Genomic DNA, 19591 nt, shown 5'->3' with positions numbered 1-19591 from the left:
ACTACCTGGTAAATATCCAGTATGCATTTTAAAAAGAATGATGTTTAAAACAGGAAATTGTGACAGTCAAATCTGGAACACACAAATTGTACCCAACTGTTTACTTTATACATTTTATCGTTTTATTTCTTATTTTTCTCCTGTGTTTTACAACAGAAGAAAGGACTCATTTAATAACAAAATTGTTTTTTTTTAAATCTTTTTTATTCTTTGTTATATAGTCAAGTTTCTATTAAGGACGGATTTTCTTTAGAAAATAAATACACACAAATTTTATAGGTATAATGTGGTGTAAAGCCCCTAGACACTAGTATTTTGTCTAATAGTATAGCATTAGATGTACACAAGATGTATAAAAGTATACAAGCAACAATTGTCAATCTGTGCTTAATACTATAACAACATACACAATATGAATAAACATTCAACAACTGAACACTTTTAGATCTTTAGGGCATGAATAAGATCAGAATTATTTCAAATAACCAGTCATTTTCAAGATGTCTGCTGCAAGGGAGGAAATGGCTACATCGGCATGGGAACTACAAGCAAACAAAACAGAAATTAATCACAATCTTCACTACATGGATTAATCTATGGTCTGCTATGAGAACAGACCATCCAGTGATTTTTTATCAAAGATTTTTACCATTCCCGCACACATTGTAAATGATTGGTTACACAGACTGACCTGGCGGTTTGAACCAGATTTCTGATGGTGTTGGCAAGAGTCTCCCCATGCTGCTTCATTGACTCCACATGTACTCTCTCTGTACTTAGCTGCAAAGACAGGAGAGTCAATTTACACCCCTTAAAATAATTTGTGTTTTTTCCCTGTAAGGCGAACTTTTTGGATATAATTCTATACTCAAACAATATTTTATCAACTTACTAATCTCTTTATGATCCTTAAAAGAACTTTCTGCTTTTTAGCATCAGCTTTCTTCAGTGCCTTGCTGTAATATTCCTGAAATTGTCAAAATTAACAAACTTTTCAAATTGTTCTGCTATAAATAGTTAAGAAGTAAAAAGTTATAAATCTGCTGTTACAACTCTACTCAATAAAAACAGGAGGCCTTTGGGATACATCACTCAGCTGAGCAACCCAGTGAAAGTGTTTCTATTTCTAAACTCATGTTTTTATAACTCTCATGGGAAGGAAGATATGCCATGGATGATATGGAATCTACACTTTATCATAATGCCTAGCATAACAGTAACATAAATTGTGGCATTGTAGTTTTTTAGAAAAAAAAAATTGAAAGATTTTTTCTTAACAAAAGTCTGTTGAACTTTGCACTCTTCCTAGGTACCCCTATTGGTCTGGGGTTCATTTGTTTTACACTGAATGTGCACTAGGTCAGAATATTTTCATAATAAAAGCAATTTGTAGCATTGTAGTTCTTGAGAAGGTGATTTTTAAAAGATGTTTCTTAATATATTCTTATGTTGAACTCTGCACTTCTTTTGGGACCACACTATTGGTCTGGGCATTATTGTCTGAAGCATTTATTTATTAACACAGTGACTGTATAAAGTTGTAAGTATTGGCAATACATGTAGTTCTTGAGAAGACCATTTTAAGACACCAACCCCAAAAGAAAGATTTTTTAATAACCCCATCATCCTCTCTTAAGGTGTGGCCCTTTATTAAAAAAAAATTCATTCCCCTTTTTTGCCAAAATTTGTCATGTGGCTTCTAGAGAAAAAGAGAGTGTGATTGGTTGAAAGATGGATGGGCATACAGATGGGTGGACACCATACCACGGACAATCCTTTGGTTTAGGTAAGCTAATGACAGTTTACTCTAAGGAATAAAGAACCCCATGTATATTAGTTTTGTATTTTGTACTAAATGCAAAAAGGTCAGAAGAGTTACCATATTTTCTGGAGTCATGGAATCTTTATTCTCTCCTCCGAACAGCTGAACCAGCAGAGAGAGACATTTGGTGGAAAAGTCCTGAATATCTGTGTCCTCAAAACACAGCTGAAACACAAAGAATTACAAATTATCATGTGTATTATGCTACCTTTAATTAGTACAGTGGAAATTTTTCACACAAAATGTAAATCCTAATCAACGTTCAATAAAAAAGGGAGATCGAACTTTGTTGATAGATTTATACTTAAAATTTAAAAAGGAAAGTGTTGTTTGAATCCTTAAATAATGGCAACACTATAAACTATTTTGGTACATGTATTGTGTACATCTGTTCCTTAGTAATGTAACTATGCCTGTAAACTGTTTGTGTCTATACTCTCAAAATGTCTTAATAAACCCAGAAAATGTAATTTGAAACTCCACATCCAAAATCTTATTCAAGCAATAGTAATTTTCTGCCAAAGTATCTTTTTTGAAATATAGACAGTTAAGCAAATTCAGCCACAGCTGTACAAGATAGGTTCCTAAAATAACATTTTAAAACTGTGATAAGCAGATGCAAGTGATAATCATTACTAAATTTTGGTTCCCCACCAATCTGGTCAGTGTGATTGTGAGATAGACACAGGTACATATATATCTACAATAACACTTACCATGTTAGTCAGTATGGTAGTGAAATAGAAATTGGTCCCTACATACCAACAATAACACCTACCAGCTGGGTCAGTATAGTGGTCAGAAAGACATTGGTCCCTACATACCAACAATAACACCTACCAGCTGGGTCAATATGGTTGTCAGATAGACATTGGTCCCTACATACCAACAATAACACCTACCAGCTGGGTCAGTATGGTGGTATGATAGATATTGGTCTCTACATACCAACAATAACACCTACCAGCTGGGTCAATATGGTTGTCAGATAGACATTGGTCCCTACATACCAACAATAACACCTACCAGCTGGGTCAGTATGGTGGTATGATAGATATTGGTCTCTACATACCAACAATAACACCTACCAGCTGGGTCAGTATGGTTGTCAGATAGACATTGGTCCCTACATACCAACAATAACACCTACCAGCTGGGTCAGTATGGTTGTCAGATAGACATTGGTCCCTACATACCAACAATAACACCTACCAGTTGGGTCAGTATGATGGTGAGATAAACATCAGTCCCTACATACTAACAGTTACACGTACCAGTCGGGTCAGTATGGTGGTGAGATAGACATTGGTCTCTACATACTGACAAACACACCTACCAGTTGGGTCAGTATGGGGGTGAGATAGACATTGGTCCCTACATACTGACAAACACACCTACCAGTTGGGTCAGTATGGGGGTGAGAAAGACATTGGTTCCTACATACTGACAAACACACCTACCAGTCGGGTCAGTATGGGGGTGAGATAGACATTGGTCCCTACATACTGACAAACACACCTACCAGTTGGGTCAGTTTGGTGGTGAGATAGACATTGGTCCCTACATACTGACAAACACACCTACCAGTTGGGTCAGTATGGGGGTGAGAAAGACATTGGTTCCTACATACCAACAATAACACCTACCAGCTGGGTCAGTACGGTGGTCAGATAGACATTGGTCCCTACATACCAACAATAACACCTACCAGCTGGGTCAGTATGGTTGTCAGATAGACATTGGTCCCTACATACCAACAATAACACCTACCAGCTGGGTCAGTATGGTGGTCAGGTCAGTGAGGGACTTGTTGGTCAGTAACAGCTGCTCTGCCTCCTCCGCCTCCCGATTCCCTCCCTCCCCTCCAGCCTTCTTGTTCTGTGCAACGAAAACAAAATTGTATATCAATTGTCTCTGTTTAACAAACTCACACTCATTTAAATAACCAACTATTAATTGATTAATTCCTACACACAAATCATCAACTACAACACTTCATAGTCTAATTTAGATTAATTCAAAAAACTACACAGTGCTAGCAGAAAGAACATCGCACTCATAAAACTGCTTCACTTACTGTTGATACCTCTGTCTGTGACTAAACATAGTCAAAATAAAAGTCACATTTAAAATCTTTGTTGAAATCTTTGGAATTTCAGACAAAATGTTTGAACCCAGAACATTTTGAAATAGTTTTGACCCACAAAATGTTGTTAAAAAGAAAAGACATTCTTTTAGCAAATTTGTGTCCACTAATTCATTCCTCATCTAAAACATTACTTGATCGAATTGATATCCACAATTATTTATTTTTTACCTTTGTTCATGCTTTACACATGGAAAATGAATCTAAGATACTGTACACATACATAAATGAGCTTCAAAAAACAAGCAAACCCCTGTGTACCTGCAGTGCTTTCCTGACGACCTCCGAGACATACTTGAACATACTGTGGAGGGTGTCCAGAAGGTTCTGTAGCATGGAGTGGGCTATCTTGTTGTCAGCATGATCCTCCGTGTCCAAACACGCCGTGGTCACATCAAAAAACAGCGTGGTAAAGTAGTCGATCAAACCTGTAGACAAAACATAAGTACAGTAAGGTATAACAACATAGAGTAGTCAATCAGATCTGTAGACTAAAGGACTGTATGGTAAACTATAAAATTGTGAAGAAGACAATGATCTGTAGACAAAACGTAAGTAAGGTCAAGTACGTCAATGTAAACACATAGTGTTGATATTAGGAAGATACCTAAAAGTTTAATTGAGAATCTTAATACATGTACTGATAGAGTTTTAGATTTTGATTCTGTCATTATGTAAAGTCAACCGAAAAATGAGACACCAAACTGAAGAAATTAAACTATCCAATATATTGAAGAAGAAGTCATTAACAATTCAATGTTCACTTAGATACTTGGTCAACACTGAATGTCTATTACAGCCGTGTACCTTGTTCATACAGGTCCTTCATGTTCGTGTCTTTGTGAGCCACCAGACAGTTCAGTATACCGGCTATACTCTGCATGGAGCTGTTCAGTGGATTACTCTGGTGGTCCTAATACAACATTTTAAAGTATATCTAAATGTAGCATGTTGTGTACATATTTCCTTTACTTTATATGTATGTTTCACAATCATGTGTTGAAAAGTTATAATGTTGAATAGTTGGCAAACACTTCCTTATGTTTTATACATGTATGTTCATACTTCAATTACAAAACAAATAAATATAGGGTGTATCTATATCTAGACTAAATACCAGTCTGAGAGTAAATTTTAGTGGTCAAAACTTTTGAATATACTGTATGATGACAAGAGATTAGCACATTTTATGTCATCAAAGCACAGAGTTTTGGAAAAACTCTACTAGGTAGAAGAAAAGCCCATATTATTTTTATAATTTATTATTTACTTACTTAATTTTTCTTATTTCATTGATCAAATCTTTAATTATTACATCATTCTCCTAAAAAAACCTTCCCAAAATCAAATTAACAAAATGTAGCCCTGAAATGATATTTTTGCTTCCACTATCTAATTCATACTTAGTTGAATAGTATTAGTTGATCTGTGTGAAGCTTACCATCATGACTTGGAATATGACCGACACCAGCCCTTGCTGTTCAAACTGTTTAACAAACCCCCCATTCTGATCCAGGAGGGTCAGCAGCAGCTTCAGCCCATAGCTGGGGAGGGGCTCCTGGTCCAACAGAATCTGCTCAAACCTGACAATGGACAATGTTGGTTTTCAATTTGGATCCGGTAATTTTCGCAATAATAAATTTTTTTCTTTTCTGCGATCTCTTTTAAATTGCAAATTATTAAAAACGCAGAAACTATATTATACATTATTTTCTATAAGAAACTTTTCAAACGCAAAAAATAATGCAAATTAAAAATGCTAATCCCCATTTTTGCAAATTTTGTGACACGCAAAAAAATTAGTATACGGTAATTCAATAAAACATTAAGTCAGTTGGTGTTCAAGGTGTTGAAAGTTACATGTAAAAAGATCAAGATGAATAATAATCATACCAAATACAAAACAAGAGGCCCAGGGGCCACATCGCTCACCTGAGCAACAATTGCCTTAATTCTGATCAAATTAGCATTACAGTATCAAAATATCTTGACAACTAAGTACAGTAGATCTTGCTAAAAAAAAAAATTCAAAATCTGCCAATTTTTATCCACCTCTTTCTTTTGGTAAATACCAAGCCCCTTTTGTTGTTGTAATTGTAAGAAGATTTTTCTCTATTCCTATATACCCCCCCCCCCCCATTTCGTGGCCCCACTTTTCTCTATGGAATCATGGTTTCATCAAACTTAAATCTGCATCACCTGTGCTTTCACACTAAGTACTGAGTTTAGGACCGAAGACTTTCCCAGAATATTTTTAAAGATTTTCTATACATATTCCTACGTAAAAATTCAAACCGCCATCACGGCCCCGCCCTATCACTAGGGACTGTGATTTTGCAAACTTTAATTTACACTACCTAAGGATGCCTCTACACAAGTTTAAGCTTTTCTGGCCAAAAAGTCTTTAAAAAGAAGATTTTTAAAGATTTTCTCTATATATTCTTATGAAAAAATTCATCCCCCATTGTGGCAATCATCCTACCCCTGGACTATTATTTGAACAAACTTGAATCTATACGATCTGGGGGTGCTTCCACTCAAATTTGGGCTTTCCTGGCTAAATAGTTTTAAGAAAAAGATTTTTAAAGATTTTCTCTATATATAAAAATTTATCCCTCATTGAAGCCCCGCCCTACCCCCAGGGACCATGATTTTAACAAACTTGAATCTACACTACCTGAGGACTCTTCCATTTTAATTTGGGCTTTCCTGGCCTGATAGTGTTTGAGAAGAAGATTTTTAAAGATTTTCTCTATATATTCCTATGTAAAACTTGATATTCCAATTGTGGCCCCACCCTACCCCCGGGAACCATGATTTGAACAAACATGAATCTACACTACCTGAGGATGCTTCCATTTTAATTTGAGCTTTTCTGGCCTAATAGTGTTTGAGAAGAAGATTTTAAAAGATTTTATCTATATATTCCAATGTAAAACTTGATCCCCCTATTGTGGCCCCTCCCTACCCCCTAGGGACTTGATTTGAACAAACTTGAATCTACACTACCTGAGGATGCTTCCATTTTAATTTGAGCTTTTTTGGCCTAATAGTTTTGGAGAAGAAGATTTTAAAAGATTTTCTCTATATATTCCTATGTAAAACTTGATCCCCCTATTGTGGCCCCTCCCTACCCCTAGGGACTATGATTTAAACAAACTTGAATCTACACTACCTGAGGATGCTTCCATTTTAATTTAAGCTTTTCTGGCCTGATAATTTTTGACAAGAAGATTTTTAAAGATTTTCTCTATATATTCCTATGTAAAAATTGATCCCCCTCTTGTGGCCCCTCCCTACCCCCGGGGACCATGATTTGAACAAACTTGAATCTACACTACCTGAGGATGCCTCCATACAAGTTAAAGCTTTTCAGGCCTAATAGTTTTTGAGAAGAAGATTTTTGAAAAATACTTACAAATTTTCAATAATTCTCAATTACCGGTATCTCTCCTTTAAAAAGGGTGTGGCCCTTCATTTGAACAAACTTAAATCCCCTTCACCTAGTGGTGCTTTGTGCCAAATTTGGTTGAAATCTGCCCAGTGGTTCTTGAGAAGAAGATGAAAATGTGAAAAGTTTACACCGCCGACAACGACAGACAACGGACAAATTGTGATCAGAAAAGCTCATTTGAGCCTTTGGCTCAGGTGAGCTAAAAATATCTCTGCAGTAAATGTACTCTTGACTTTCTGCATAGAGCTGATCATGACTCTTCACAATACAAACTCTGATAACAACTAAGGTCATACTGTCAACCTCTGCCTTAAAAGTAAAGCATACAACTATTGTACCCTGATATAGTAATATAGACTTACTGTGGTAACAGTCTTTCTGTGATGATTTTATGAAGTCCTGCCACATTCATCTTTTTCTCACCCCCAGCATACTGTTCTTGGTTCAGATAAACAGAGGCAATCTCAGAAAACAGTCTCAGGGATAGGGCTCGAGTTTCTCCTGTCAAGATCAAGAGTACATTTCAGAATGTTACATAATATCTACATGTACAGTTTATATTTACTTACATCTGATTACATTAAAAAGGTAGATGTAATTATCCAATTGGGTTAAGATTGGGGAAATTTACAATTAATTGAAAGTTTTACATGCTTAAAAAAAAATGAATACATATTGAATAAACAGAAACACTGTCTATGCACTCTATAAAAACAATACTGAAATCTCACCATTCTGGCTGACCACTAAGTCAGCAATTATGGGCAGAACACTCTCCAGAATCACCTGATGGAAATCGGCCACTATCTGAGGATGCTGGGATATGCCCTCCAGGACTGACATGGTGGTTGTCACAAAGTCTGAGGGCGAAATGGATCCTACGGTAGAAGACAAATAACAGCTATCAAAGTCTTAACATAAATACTGCAAAGTTGATATTTCATTTTATCTTTAGGGGAGAGGGGCAAAGAAAAAACCTTTAGTCATTAATTATTTATATTTGGTCTTTGCAATATTTTTCATGACTGTATCATTGAAAGATTTTAAGTATTTTATTGTCTCACAAATGAATACTTGATGTCTAAATGAACAATGCTGTTTTCTCAAAATCTATCACTAATGTATCATTAACTATGAATAAGAGATTAGGGTGGGGGCAAACTAACAAATTACACATAATAAAATGAGAAATCACTGCAGGTCAGAGACTCTTGTAAATGAGCTACAAATATTGGTACTTAATACAATATCAAAATGTGAAAATGCAACAGAAATGCATTCTAGAAGCTAGATGTAATGACAAAGTTTCTAAACCAGTTTAGAATCTACTGATTTGTGATTGCATACAATGAGAGATTGTTACATACATGAATACATCATACTGAAAATGTCTGGTTTTTACATGTAAAAGCATCATATGAATGATTGCAGACTTTGATAACAACATGGCATGAGAGAGAGACAGAGATGCAGGTTATTTCTAATCCAAGCATAAGCATTACCTTTCAGTTTGTCTGCTTTAAAATTATAAAACAACAAGCACTGAGCTTTATTTCAAAATCATTTTTTCTTTTAAATAAATATATGTACCAATTGTCATCAGATTGCAAAAGAAAAAGTATCTTTTTTTTGTTTATTCCTGTCTCATTTTAAATGAAGCACTAGTATACAATCCTTAAACTTCTTTTGGTTACAGAAAACTTATGGTACACTTTTCCTACAACAAGTTATCTCCCTTACCACTAGCTCCTTCTATATTTGTTTCCCCTAGTTCTATACTCTTGATGTGAGACAGCACAGAAGACAGGTTTTTAATGAATTCCTCGTTTACAATCTTTGGTCGAAATACCTGAAAAAAACAAACCAAAATGTTATCTGACTTTTCCAAAAATAATTAAAATCTTGCAATTTTAAAACAAACATTCTGATTTTTACATTCACTGCATTGTTGCACCAATTATTAAACGATGAAAGCATTTGAAAACACTTTCTTAAAACCATTTGATGCTGATGACTTACAAGATTCAGTTTGCAGCAGTTTTGGGGAATTAAAAGATGTTAAAAGTTTTGCAAACTGTTATTCGAGTTTACCTGACTTGTGACCAGGTGTAGGAATACGTGAATCAGGGGGAGGGAGGAGCGCAGCTGTTTGGCCTGGACAGCGTTAGGGTGCTTCCTTCCCATCACAGCATCTAATGAGGTCACTATCTCCTCTGTAAACACAAGAGTAGTAATCATAATTGTGTTGAATCCTTTTCAAAATGTGATTCTTGTTCACACTGGTCAATTCTAATAAAAAAATTTGAAATTTTATTTCATTTTTCCCTCCAATACCTATTTCATTGTGGCGAAAATGTTATCAAGTTTTGATTAATACATTAATACACTGTATGACTGTTTTTTTCCTGGGGAGCTTTTTTAATTTAAGCTTAATTTTGCAATACATGTATGTATCATCTCAAACACAAAATCTTCAATCTCAAGAAATGTTATCTATATTGGAAAGTTGAGACATCACATCAGATACTGCAAAATATACATAAAACTTTTTTGACATCAAAAGTGCAAATATTTGCACCCAAAACAAAAAAAAAACTTTCATGGGGTTAGGAATACTGAAATTCATTGATTTAAAATGTTCTACCACTGGACTACCCTAACACATGTATTAGATTTCATCAATGGGATGTCTATTAATCAATGACAATTATTCACAAGTAAACTTTAAGATACTTGTACATAAAAAATCATAGTTTCAGAGTAGAAGACGCTTGGATTGTGGTTCTTACTGAACAGTCTGGGTACGACGTCTACCATGTTGTTGATGAGGAGGTCCAGACACTGCATCAGGTACTCCACGCTCTCAGAGCCGTTGTTCTCTGGGGCCTTACCCTCACGCGGTGTCTGACGACGGCTATCTCGCTCAATATACATCACCAACCTTAATATATTACAAATGTTATAGCAACAACACTAGAGAATTTTTGGCCAAATAAGCCTGTTAGATGTTTATTAACTACTGCATCTGGACTCAATGTAACAAAGACAGTTTAATGAAGTCTGTATACTGAAGTTAATAATGCCAATTGATATTTTGAAATACATACAGTATTTATGCAACAAAAGAAAATCATTCATTATTTTAAATTTTGATATCTCTTAAAAAAATGTTCTGTATAATTAATTGGTATTTGTGTCCTGTGCAAAATTGTGTCCACTAAAAAAATCATTAATTTTGAAATAGTAGACAATGAATGTCTGATTTCTACTGTGAACAGGTTTGTGTACCTTGATTGACAACTGTTGAGCAAAAGATCATAGTTGTTCTTGACAACCTCATAAATGACAACAAAAGCCTTGGCCCTGATGACAACAGATGGGGAGTCTAGCAAACGAATCAGTTTTTGAAGGAAGTCCTGTAAAAAAAAACACATCCTGAATCAGAATTTGCTGAAAATGGAGGTGCAATATGAAAATGAAACTTGAGACATGTAACAGTATACAGAGCACTGCATGTCCACACAGAAAATGTGACTATATTTTTTATACATGTTTAATTTGTACTTCACTTGAAAAGATTGCATAGCCGGTAACTGATTCAGTAAATTATTTTGTGAAATTGATTTACACGTGTCAGTCAAAACAATAAGAAAAAACTTCTTTGATTATTTATAGTACTGCTAAACAAGGTGTTGATTGTTAAGAAATGTGTATGAATTTTTTTGTGAACTAGATGAAATCCCTTCCTTGTATTTTGAATTTAAACCTCAATTAGATGTAATTATATCTGCCAACAACTGACATGATCAATGGTACTCATCCTTAAAACTCTGTATTTTAAGGTTTAAATATGCACTTCATAATAAAAGAAGTAATGTAAATAGAGATAATGAGAGTACCTTATCCTGCACCACTCTGTTCAGGCTCTGACCCGAGGCAATCAAAGCTCCAAACATGGTGACTATAGACTGCTGAATTCTGGTGATTCCAAAGGACAATGCAGACAGAATGGTTGTCATGCCAACAGTATCAATGACACTCTGGAACACTGTGGGATTGTGATGGGTGATTCTACACAGAGCCTGAAAAATCAAACCAAAGCTACCATCAAGCACTTGACATTCAGACAGGGTGAGCTTATATCTTATAACATGTACCAATAATAAATTTCTTGTATTTGCAATTTGGAACCAAAGATGGCTGCTATTATTAATGAACAAGGCTATTTTTGGTGGTATGTATTTTCTGGTTAAGTTGTATGTAGAACTTACATTAAGGGCAGTAATTCTAAGTGAGTCCACAGTGGAATGCTTGAAGATATACCACAACGACTGGCCCATTTCATTGCTGACAAATTTCTGAAAAATAGAATAACAAAGAATTCAGTGTTACTTCTTATTGGAATAGCATTAAAATTGTAAGCTCGGTAGGAGGGTTGTACTAAGAATTCAAGATTCAAGGAAAAGCAAAGACAAATCTATGTTTTTGTTGCAAACAACAGGGTTATTTGCTTTTTATGAAATGAATTTTGTTAAGCCAAAACATCAAAAAGTTATAAATTCAGTCTTTTTGTCAAAATTTATAAAATACCTAACTGCAAGTTTATGTACTGATTTACAGAAATATTTATTTTCAGAGATAAATAAATAGACTTGCATGTTCATAGGTATAAACAAGACAACACTGAGATGGTGAACCTCTCAAAGGGCCCCGCTTACATGTGAATAATGGACAATAGGATAAAATAATTTCAGAGATTTTTACTTCGACCTTGACCTAAAACTTACAAATTTTTCAAGCTGGCATAGAACTTCTAATTCAATCTCATTAACCCTTATATATAGACGTTTTTGTTCAATCTGACCAAGATTAAGCAAATGGGAAATAATCTACGGTCTAAAACTCATTATAAAAAGATCCGCTATGACCTGGAAAAATGGTTCAAGGTCACTGCACACCCTTTACACAAATGCACTCTTGGAGTGAAGTATGAGCCAGATTGGGCCAAGGGGAGCCAAGCTATGCTCCGGACAAGCAATCTCAGATGGACGGAAGGACCGAAACAGTGACAGATAGACAGATGGATTGACAGACTGATCACTATAGGGTGCCTGCAGAGCAGGGCCCTAATTAATAAAAGAAGTCCTACCTGGGCATGAGTACTTTGAGTGGCCACCACATTCTCCACAGTTTTAGCAGCTATGTGATTCACCACGGCATCCTCCTGTCACATAATAATAATCAGGCTGTATAATCTATCACATGATTTTTCACAAACATGCAACTTTCCTACTAAGCTTATACATTATAAATTACCAAAAATACATTATTTCAATAAATCTTTTGCATTTTATTAGATATACTTTAATCTAATAAATTTATCTCACTTTTAATTTTGTTACAAGATAACTGGATTAGAAATCAAACGGAAAGTCTAACGTTAGTTGTGTACCAATAAAAATAACTGGTAAATAATAACTGTTTCTGTGGTATCTTACCCCTTCCCGGCAGCACCTGGTGATGACAGTGTAGGTCATTGAGGTCACGCTCCAGTTGTCACATGTCTTTCCATGCTTCACTTCCTACAATAAATGACATTGTGTAAAATGTTTCAGCAATTTCACAGAGACAAACATCTAAATACATTTTAAATTTTTTTTATCCTCTTAAATAAATTATCGAAAAGTAATTTTTCTTTCCATGTTAAATAAAAAAGCCAGAAAAAGTAATTAAATATTATAGGGGTCTTAGTATCTCTATATTTATATAATTCACAATTTATAAGCAGCGTTCATTTACCTGCTGTGCTACAAAATAAAGGAGCTCTCCCACAGCTGGTAGAACCCCCTGCTTAAGTTTCCCATTCTTGACGTTCTCTCTGATGACCTCTGTCAGTGTTGCTATGGATTCCGATATAGTGACACTCTCATCCAAGTCCACTGCATTCCCTGCTATCAGTCCAACCACTCTTGCAGCCTTTGTCTTACTGTTCAAAGGAAAAACAGGTTGTAAAATAGGATGAAAACATTTTCACACTCAAAGAAAACTACCGACATCAAATTTCTTAACATGTACCGGTATTACATGTACAGTAAAACATGATTTTAGTGTACTCAATATAAGCAATACGGCTCGCTATTTAAAAACTTTTTTTTTACCGTAATCATATCCAATAACACAATTCATAAAACTTTATAACACATTCTAAAATAAGGGGAGTGAAACTGACTTCCACGTAAATGTGAATTCTTTATGAGCATGTTCACTGCAACCGTGTTTTAGTGTGCCAAGTCAATTATGTATATGTTATCTTAATTTTTAATCAATTACATACAAGTTATCTTTAAAGCTATGCTTACACATCAAGATGTTGCGTCTCTTTGACAACTTTGGCTAAGACTGACAATACGTTGTTTCGGGTTAAGGCTGTAGCCACCTGTGGATTGGTGGAGAGGCCTGTCAGGTAGTGGAGGAGGTGAATCCTTTTCTGTGAGGGCGGTCCCTTTTCATTGATTGACAGACCGTCAATAATGGCCTTGATATGCTTTGATAACTCTTTCTCTGACATGTTTGCCATCTTTTCAGCTGAAATTATTCATTACTTCTTAGAATTTTCTCGAGTAAAAAGCACAAAAGAAAAATGTTACAATGATCAATGAATAACTAAAGGAAAATCAAGTACATATGTAACTCTATGAGAATTTTATAAACAAACTATGTATATTGTATAATTATCTTCCACTCATTACTTGTAAAAATATATAAATATGACTAGACTAGCTGATATATTAGTACTTGCTCATTCAGAACATCTTACCTGTGAAAGGTGGAACAGGTAATATTTTGGCATCAAACTTGGCTGCTCCTGGTTTCTGTATCTGGAATCAAAATGATAGAAATTCAGTCAGCAGTGTATAAAAGATAAATAAACAGGACATATTACTTCAAAGCTCTGTAACTGTGCACTTTCTACTCTTCTTTATCAGAATGCCTTTAGTTAATAAGTTAACCATGCAGTGAAGTTGGTGCAAACACAAATCCATGAACAAAGTCAACTTGAAAAATTATACAGAGAAATAAATAAATAAATAATATGAATTGTTGAAACATACGTCATAGTAAACAATACTTTTAATGTAACTACATGTATCTTTCATTTTTCTGTTCATGTAAATGCATGAATTTTGCTTGTTTTACTTTTAGTAACTTCTGCTTCTGAATAGATGGTGAAATTTGGAATAAAACACCATGGTACAAACTTTGAATAGCAACACTCTTTATTTTCATGAAAAATCACCTATTTTGTTTATCATCTTTCAATTCTAATATTCTTAATATTAAGATGTTAAGTAAATTGCATTATCTACCAACAAACATTTCAGAATATCAATAATAAGTACCGGTAACCGAATATTTAATATCTCATGTATTACATGTAAATGTATTTGAAAATGTAAAATAAAAGTAAATAAGACTTAGTACATATTTGATAGTAAATGGCATGCCATATAAGAGAACACAGGGTCAATCATCAGCTGCAAGCTAAGTCTTGTTCCTTCAAATTGTCAACTTTAATTTTGATAGATGATTCAATAAACAAATTTAAAAATATCTTATCTGAACATTTGTTCTCCCTCTGTTCCATTTGAGTTCTTGTGAAATTAACACAAAACCTTGCAAATCATGTCCTTAAACAAAGTGCAAATTAAATTTTGAAAATTTTCAGAACAAAAATCAACAAAAAAATTAATTTCACCTTAGCTTGATGATGTGCATGCATGTGAATCTACAAAGTAGAGGTCATTTGCACAAATTTCATAATTAAAGGCCCATGTGCACATACAAGGGGCATATGGTTTTGAAATATGTACGGTAAATATAGACACTGTTAGTATAAAGCTTTATGCTTTATTTTCGCAGAATTGTTGCATGCTTATATTGAGAAACAACATTTCAAACACTAAATAGCATTCTAAGGGCGTTAAAGCAACTAGAGATTGTAGGCCATGTAAATATGAAGCTATGTCAGTGTTTCACAAAAAATTCAGATTAACATGCTATATATGTAATTCAGAGCATATTTTGAAGTTAACATGGGACCGCCTATAAAGATCTCAAACACTTTGACACTCAGATATTGGGGTTAGTTTTCAGCCTTCCATTAAGACCCACCTTTGTGTTGTCCACTATGGGGGTGATATGGAAGTCACTGTGATGATATATCAGCTCCAGGGCCTCATTCTTGGTCTCGTCTGCCTGGGATTCCCCGCCGGTGGTCCCAATAGTCTCCCTGACCTCCCTGGTCGACAAGGGGGACTGGGTTGGCTTCTGGGTGGGGGCCAGTTTCTCATCAGGAGGAACAGCAGTGGGGGGTCTTGTGCTGTTATATGAAATATGATAAATTAAATTGATAATGAAGATATTGAATCAATAACATAGAAAATATCATCAAGTGTTAGAGGGTAAACATAAATATGATGACAAAGGAAGTGAACTCAGCATTACAAGAGGAACCCCTAAAATCATGATTTAATTGAATTCATCACTGACCATCAATCACAAAACAAAAAGACTTATGAGCTGAAGTTATATATGTATATACAGGTCTTCTTTAAACTGACTTCTAGCTTTTATGATATCCAATACCCGGTATATTTGATATTTGTATTAAAGTGATAAAAAAAACTTATTTCACCTCAAAGTAAACAATGTTGATCCTCCTTCATTTCCAGGGGCTGTTTTTGGTCTCATATAATCTCCCATTGTAGAACCTAGTCAGAGGACAAAAAATTTCATTTCATTATATCCATGAACACAGATAGTTTGTACCTATTAGCACAATTTATTTAGAAAACCATTAAAAAGCTAATAAATTGTCTTTATAAAAGGAAAAAGAGCATCACAAAGCAATCAAAATATATTTACTGGTATTTCACTTAATCCTCAATTCAGATATACACAGCTTATCACCCACTGCACAACAAAGACAAACCTGGTCTGGTTCCCTCGGTTTCCAAGGTAGACACGGGGCGGTCCATGCTCTTCTTGAGATCCACTGTCTTGATCCTCCCCAGGGCAGAGGCGGTCCCCTCCACCAGCACACTGCTCCGGGTGGTGTTGACAATGCTGCTCCTGACCTCCTGCGAGGTCACAAGGTCTTTGGCCAGATGACTTAGGCGACCTTGCCAAAAGGAATGGTTCACCAAACCAGGCCAACCCATCCTGCAAATTCAAATGTCATCAACTCAGAAAAACTTAATATTATCTTTCTTTTCATCCCTCCATGTATCAGCTTATCTGAACATGAAAACCAATCATTTGTTTGCACAGTTCTGAACAGCTGTATCAAAATAAAGCAATTTACATACATTACATGTATTCCTATCGGTGAAAATGAATGGTCAATTTTTATCAATTGTCACAAGATTTCATGAAATTCAGTAATTTCTAAGGTGACTCCTTTGGCACAATGCGAAAAGAATCTTTTGGCACAATGCGAAAAGAATCTATCATAATTAAAGATTTAAGAACCATTGTTAAAAGGTTAGAGTAGAAGTTCCTTTTCATTTTTAGGAACCTAATCTTCTATAAACATCACTGTGTTTTTAGGAATAGTTAGGGGTCATTTTATACAACAATGTAGTACATGTATTCTTAATAGAAAAAACAACTCAACCTTTTATCCGGATCCTTTTGAAGAAGTCTCTCCAACAGATTATGAAAATCTGGAGATGGTTTCGATGAAAATCTGCTTCCTAGAAAATACATAAGAAGTATGTTGAAAGCATCTGGTGATTTTTGTTTTTAAATGACATAAACTGTTTACGTTGGAGTATCCTTCAATTAGTTCAATACCTTTCACTTTTGGAGGAGGCAATTCCTTGTGCAAAATTTTCTCCTTCAGTTGTTGAAAAGATTCAGCTAAGAACGGAGGATGTCCTGTGGAATTTATTTTTGAAAATTACGTCAGAATATTGAATAAGATTATCATAATTATAACCCATGCTTATTGATATAAACTTTGGATTCCAAATGTATTGTACTAAGCATGCTAGAAGATCCACTCACCAGTAAACATTTCATAGAGCACACAGCCCAGTGACCACAGATCACTCAGGATTGTAATCTCTTGTGACTGAAAGCCCTCCGGGGACATGTAAGTGGGGGCTCCTGAAAAAGTTTCAACACAATATATCACAAAGATATGTGCATCTTTCCTCAGTCAAAAAAATAATTAATCATATCATGATGCATGTTTTTTTCAATGTACATCTGAGGTAGGACTACTGTAAATTCAGGGGGGGTTTTGTGGAAGACTTTAATTCTGCCATATTGTGTCAAATCATGAGAAAATTAAATTGCGAGCTGAAATTTTGTTTCAATTTAACAAATGTTAGAAAAATAGAGACAAGATTTAAATATTTGCTAGTTGTGCTTCTTGCAATTATACACATGTAATTATTCCTTGTGTTTAATTAGGTATCTACAGTATACTTGTACATGTATTGATTTACTGATTTATTGATTGATTAGGATCGAGTATGGATCTTAGTCGGCACCATAAGAAAAGTCTACTTTGCCAAAATCCTGCCAGTGTTTAATTGTAGATGCCAATTAAAGATTTATAATGATTGAAGTGTAAATACCTGTGGTTTTGTATTTTTTGGAGAGAGGGTTGTCATCTAGGTCAGCTTCATTGCTCCACATTTCTCCTGCATCGGCAAACTTCTCAAACAACTCCTCCAAAATCTCTCCCTCTACTCTGGACAGGCCAAAATCAGCATACTTCAGAGTTCCTGAACCATCCAGCAGTATCTGTCAAATATTGTTGTAAAGAATGGGTCTTTTAAATATTGATTTAAGATTTTATGCTCTTATGTACATGTTTTAAAAAGATAAATATGCATTTACATATGTACCAGTACTTTCAAAATCAAATTAACTTACAATTAAATTAACTGAATTGACTATTCAAATCAAAACCTTTTTTTTAGTATTGATACCATTTAAAATTAATTTGCATGGATTTTATGTTTGTTTTTAATTTGACTTTTAAATTATTCAAAAAAAGGTTTTTTTTATTAAACATACATTTTAACACTCAGTATATTGTTTTTTATACAATGTATAGTTTCCATTGCCTCCATACCTTTGTGGGTCGAAGGTCACAGAAAAGAATTCCCAGTGAGTGTATGTAATGGATTCCCGTGACAAGGTCAATGCCAAAGGACCTAATGGAGCTCTCTGGAAGGTTCCTGTCCTGAGTGATGAGTGTGGCCAGGCTACCACCAGTGCACAGTTCTACCACCAACCACAAGTGGTTACTGGTCTCATACCACTCGTAAAACTTCACTACATTGGGATGGCTGATGTCATGAGTCATCCTCACCTAAATTGGTTTAACAAAATCAAAATTAAAATTAACCACAATACATTATAACCAACATGATATAACTAAAAATAATATAGGAATAAAGCAACATTTTTCTAACAGATGTAAATATGCACGAAGATTTTATCTTTGTCAGTTTCAAATAGAAAACGACTCATATATCATTCAAGCTGAATTAAAATCCAATAAATAAGTTGACCAGATCTGACAAATCTTTCTATCTGTGGATACACATTACTATATTTGGCTTAATCCCCATTCAATCCATTATCACATATTACATAACTTACAGTATTGGTAACCTCTGGTCGTTTACATTTCTCTATGCAGTGAATGGCTACAAAGTTTATGGTTCCCTTTCTTCGACCTTTGTAGATAATGGAATGATCTCCTCTTCCAAGTTCTTCATACAGCACAAAATTTTCCATTTTTCTCAAGTGAGTCTACTTTAAAACCTTGAATAAATAAATAAAAAAAAACCCGACTCTAATGTACATGTTTATAACATTTTATGTATGATGGTTTATCATATGAACGTTTAAATGTTTCATTCAGTTCATCAAACAGGGGGACAATATATTTCCCAAATACAACTGTACTCACACAGATTAATGTATGATGTTCCTCTTAGACTGAACGATGAAAAATGGGATAAATGAGCAACATCAATAATCCTTTGTTTTTAACAACAAGTTGAACAGAAATATTTCGGAATGTTTGTGGTGGTTGCAAACGAATTTTGTTAATTCAATTTCTATTAGTCGACAAGATAAAAAT

At 34.7% G+C, this 19591-nt stretch overlaps 1 protein-coding gene across 1 annotated transcript; it reads right to left on the bottom strand.

Moving 5' to 3' along the window:
* Positions 1-200: 200 nt before the first annotated feature.
* Positions 201-19591, bottom strand: LOC105343229 (serine/threonine-protein kinase ULK4). Its single transcript, XM_034468382.2, has 32 exons — positions 19418-19591; positions 19105-19269; positions 18572-18811; positions 18069-18237; positions 17491-17592; positions 17278-17361; positions 17099-17177; positions 16415-16644; positions 16118-16193; positions 15595-15802; positions 14240-14300; positions 13782-14007; positions 13222-13408; positions 12921-13004; positions 12572-12646; positions 11694-11780; positions 11322-11504; positions 10711-10838; positions 10212-10363; positions 9514-9635; positions 9163-9271; positions 8925-8939; positions 8154-8300; positions 7785-7923; positions 5410-5551; positions 4776-4881; positions 4230-4396; positions 3593-3700; positions 1880-1987; positions 893-967; positions 692-780; positions 201-542 (listed from the first exon to the last, which is right to left on the bottom strand). The coding sequence occupies exons 2-32, from the start codon at positions 19240-19242 to the stop codon at positions 473-475; spliced, it is 3906 nt and encodes a 1301-aa protein (XP_034324273.2). The 5' UTR covers positions 19243-19269; positions 19418-19591; the 3' UTR covers positions 201-472.

Source organism: Magallana gigas, chromosome 6 (genome assembly GCF_963853765.1).
Source record: "Magallana gigas chromosome 6, xbMagGiga1.1, whole genome shotgun sequence".
Classification (NCBI taxonomy): domain Eukaryota; kingdom Metazoa; phylum Mollusca; class Bivalvia; order Ostreida; family Ostreidae; genus Magallana; species Magallana gigas.
The sequence above is the reverse complement of the archived record's forward strand: the minus strand, read 5'-3'. Positions and strand labels throughout refer to the sequence as shown.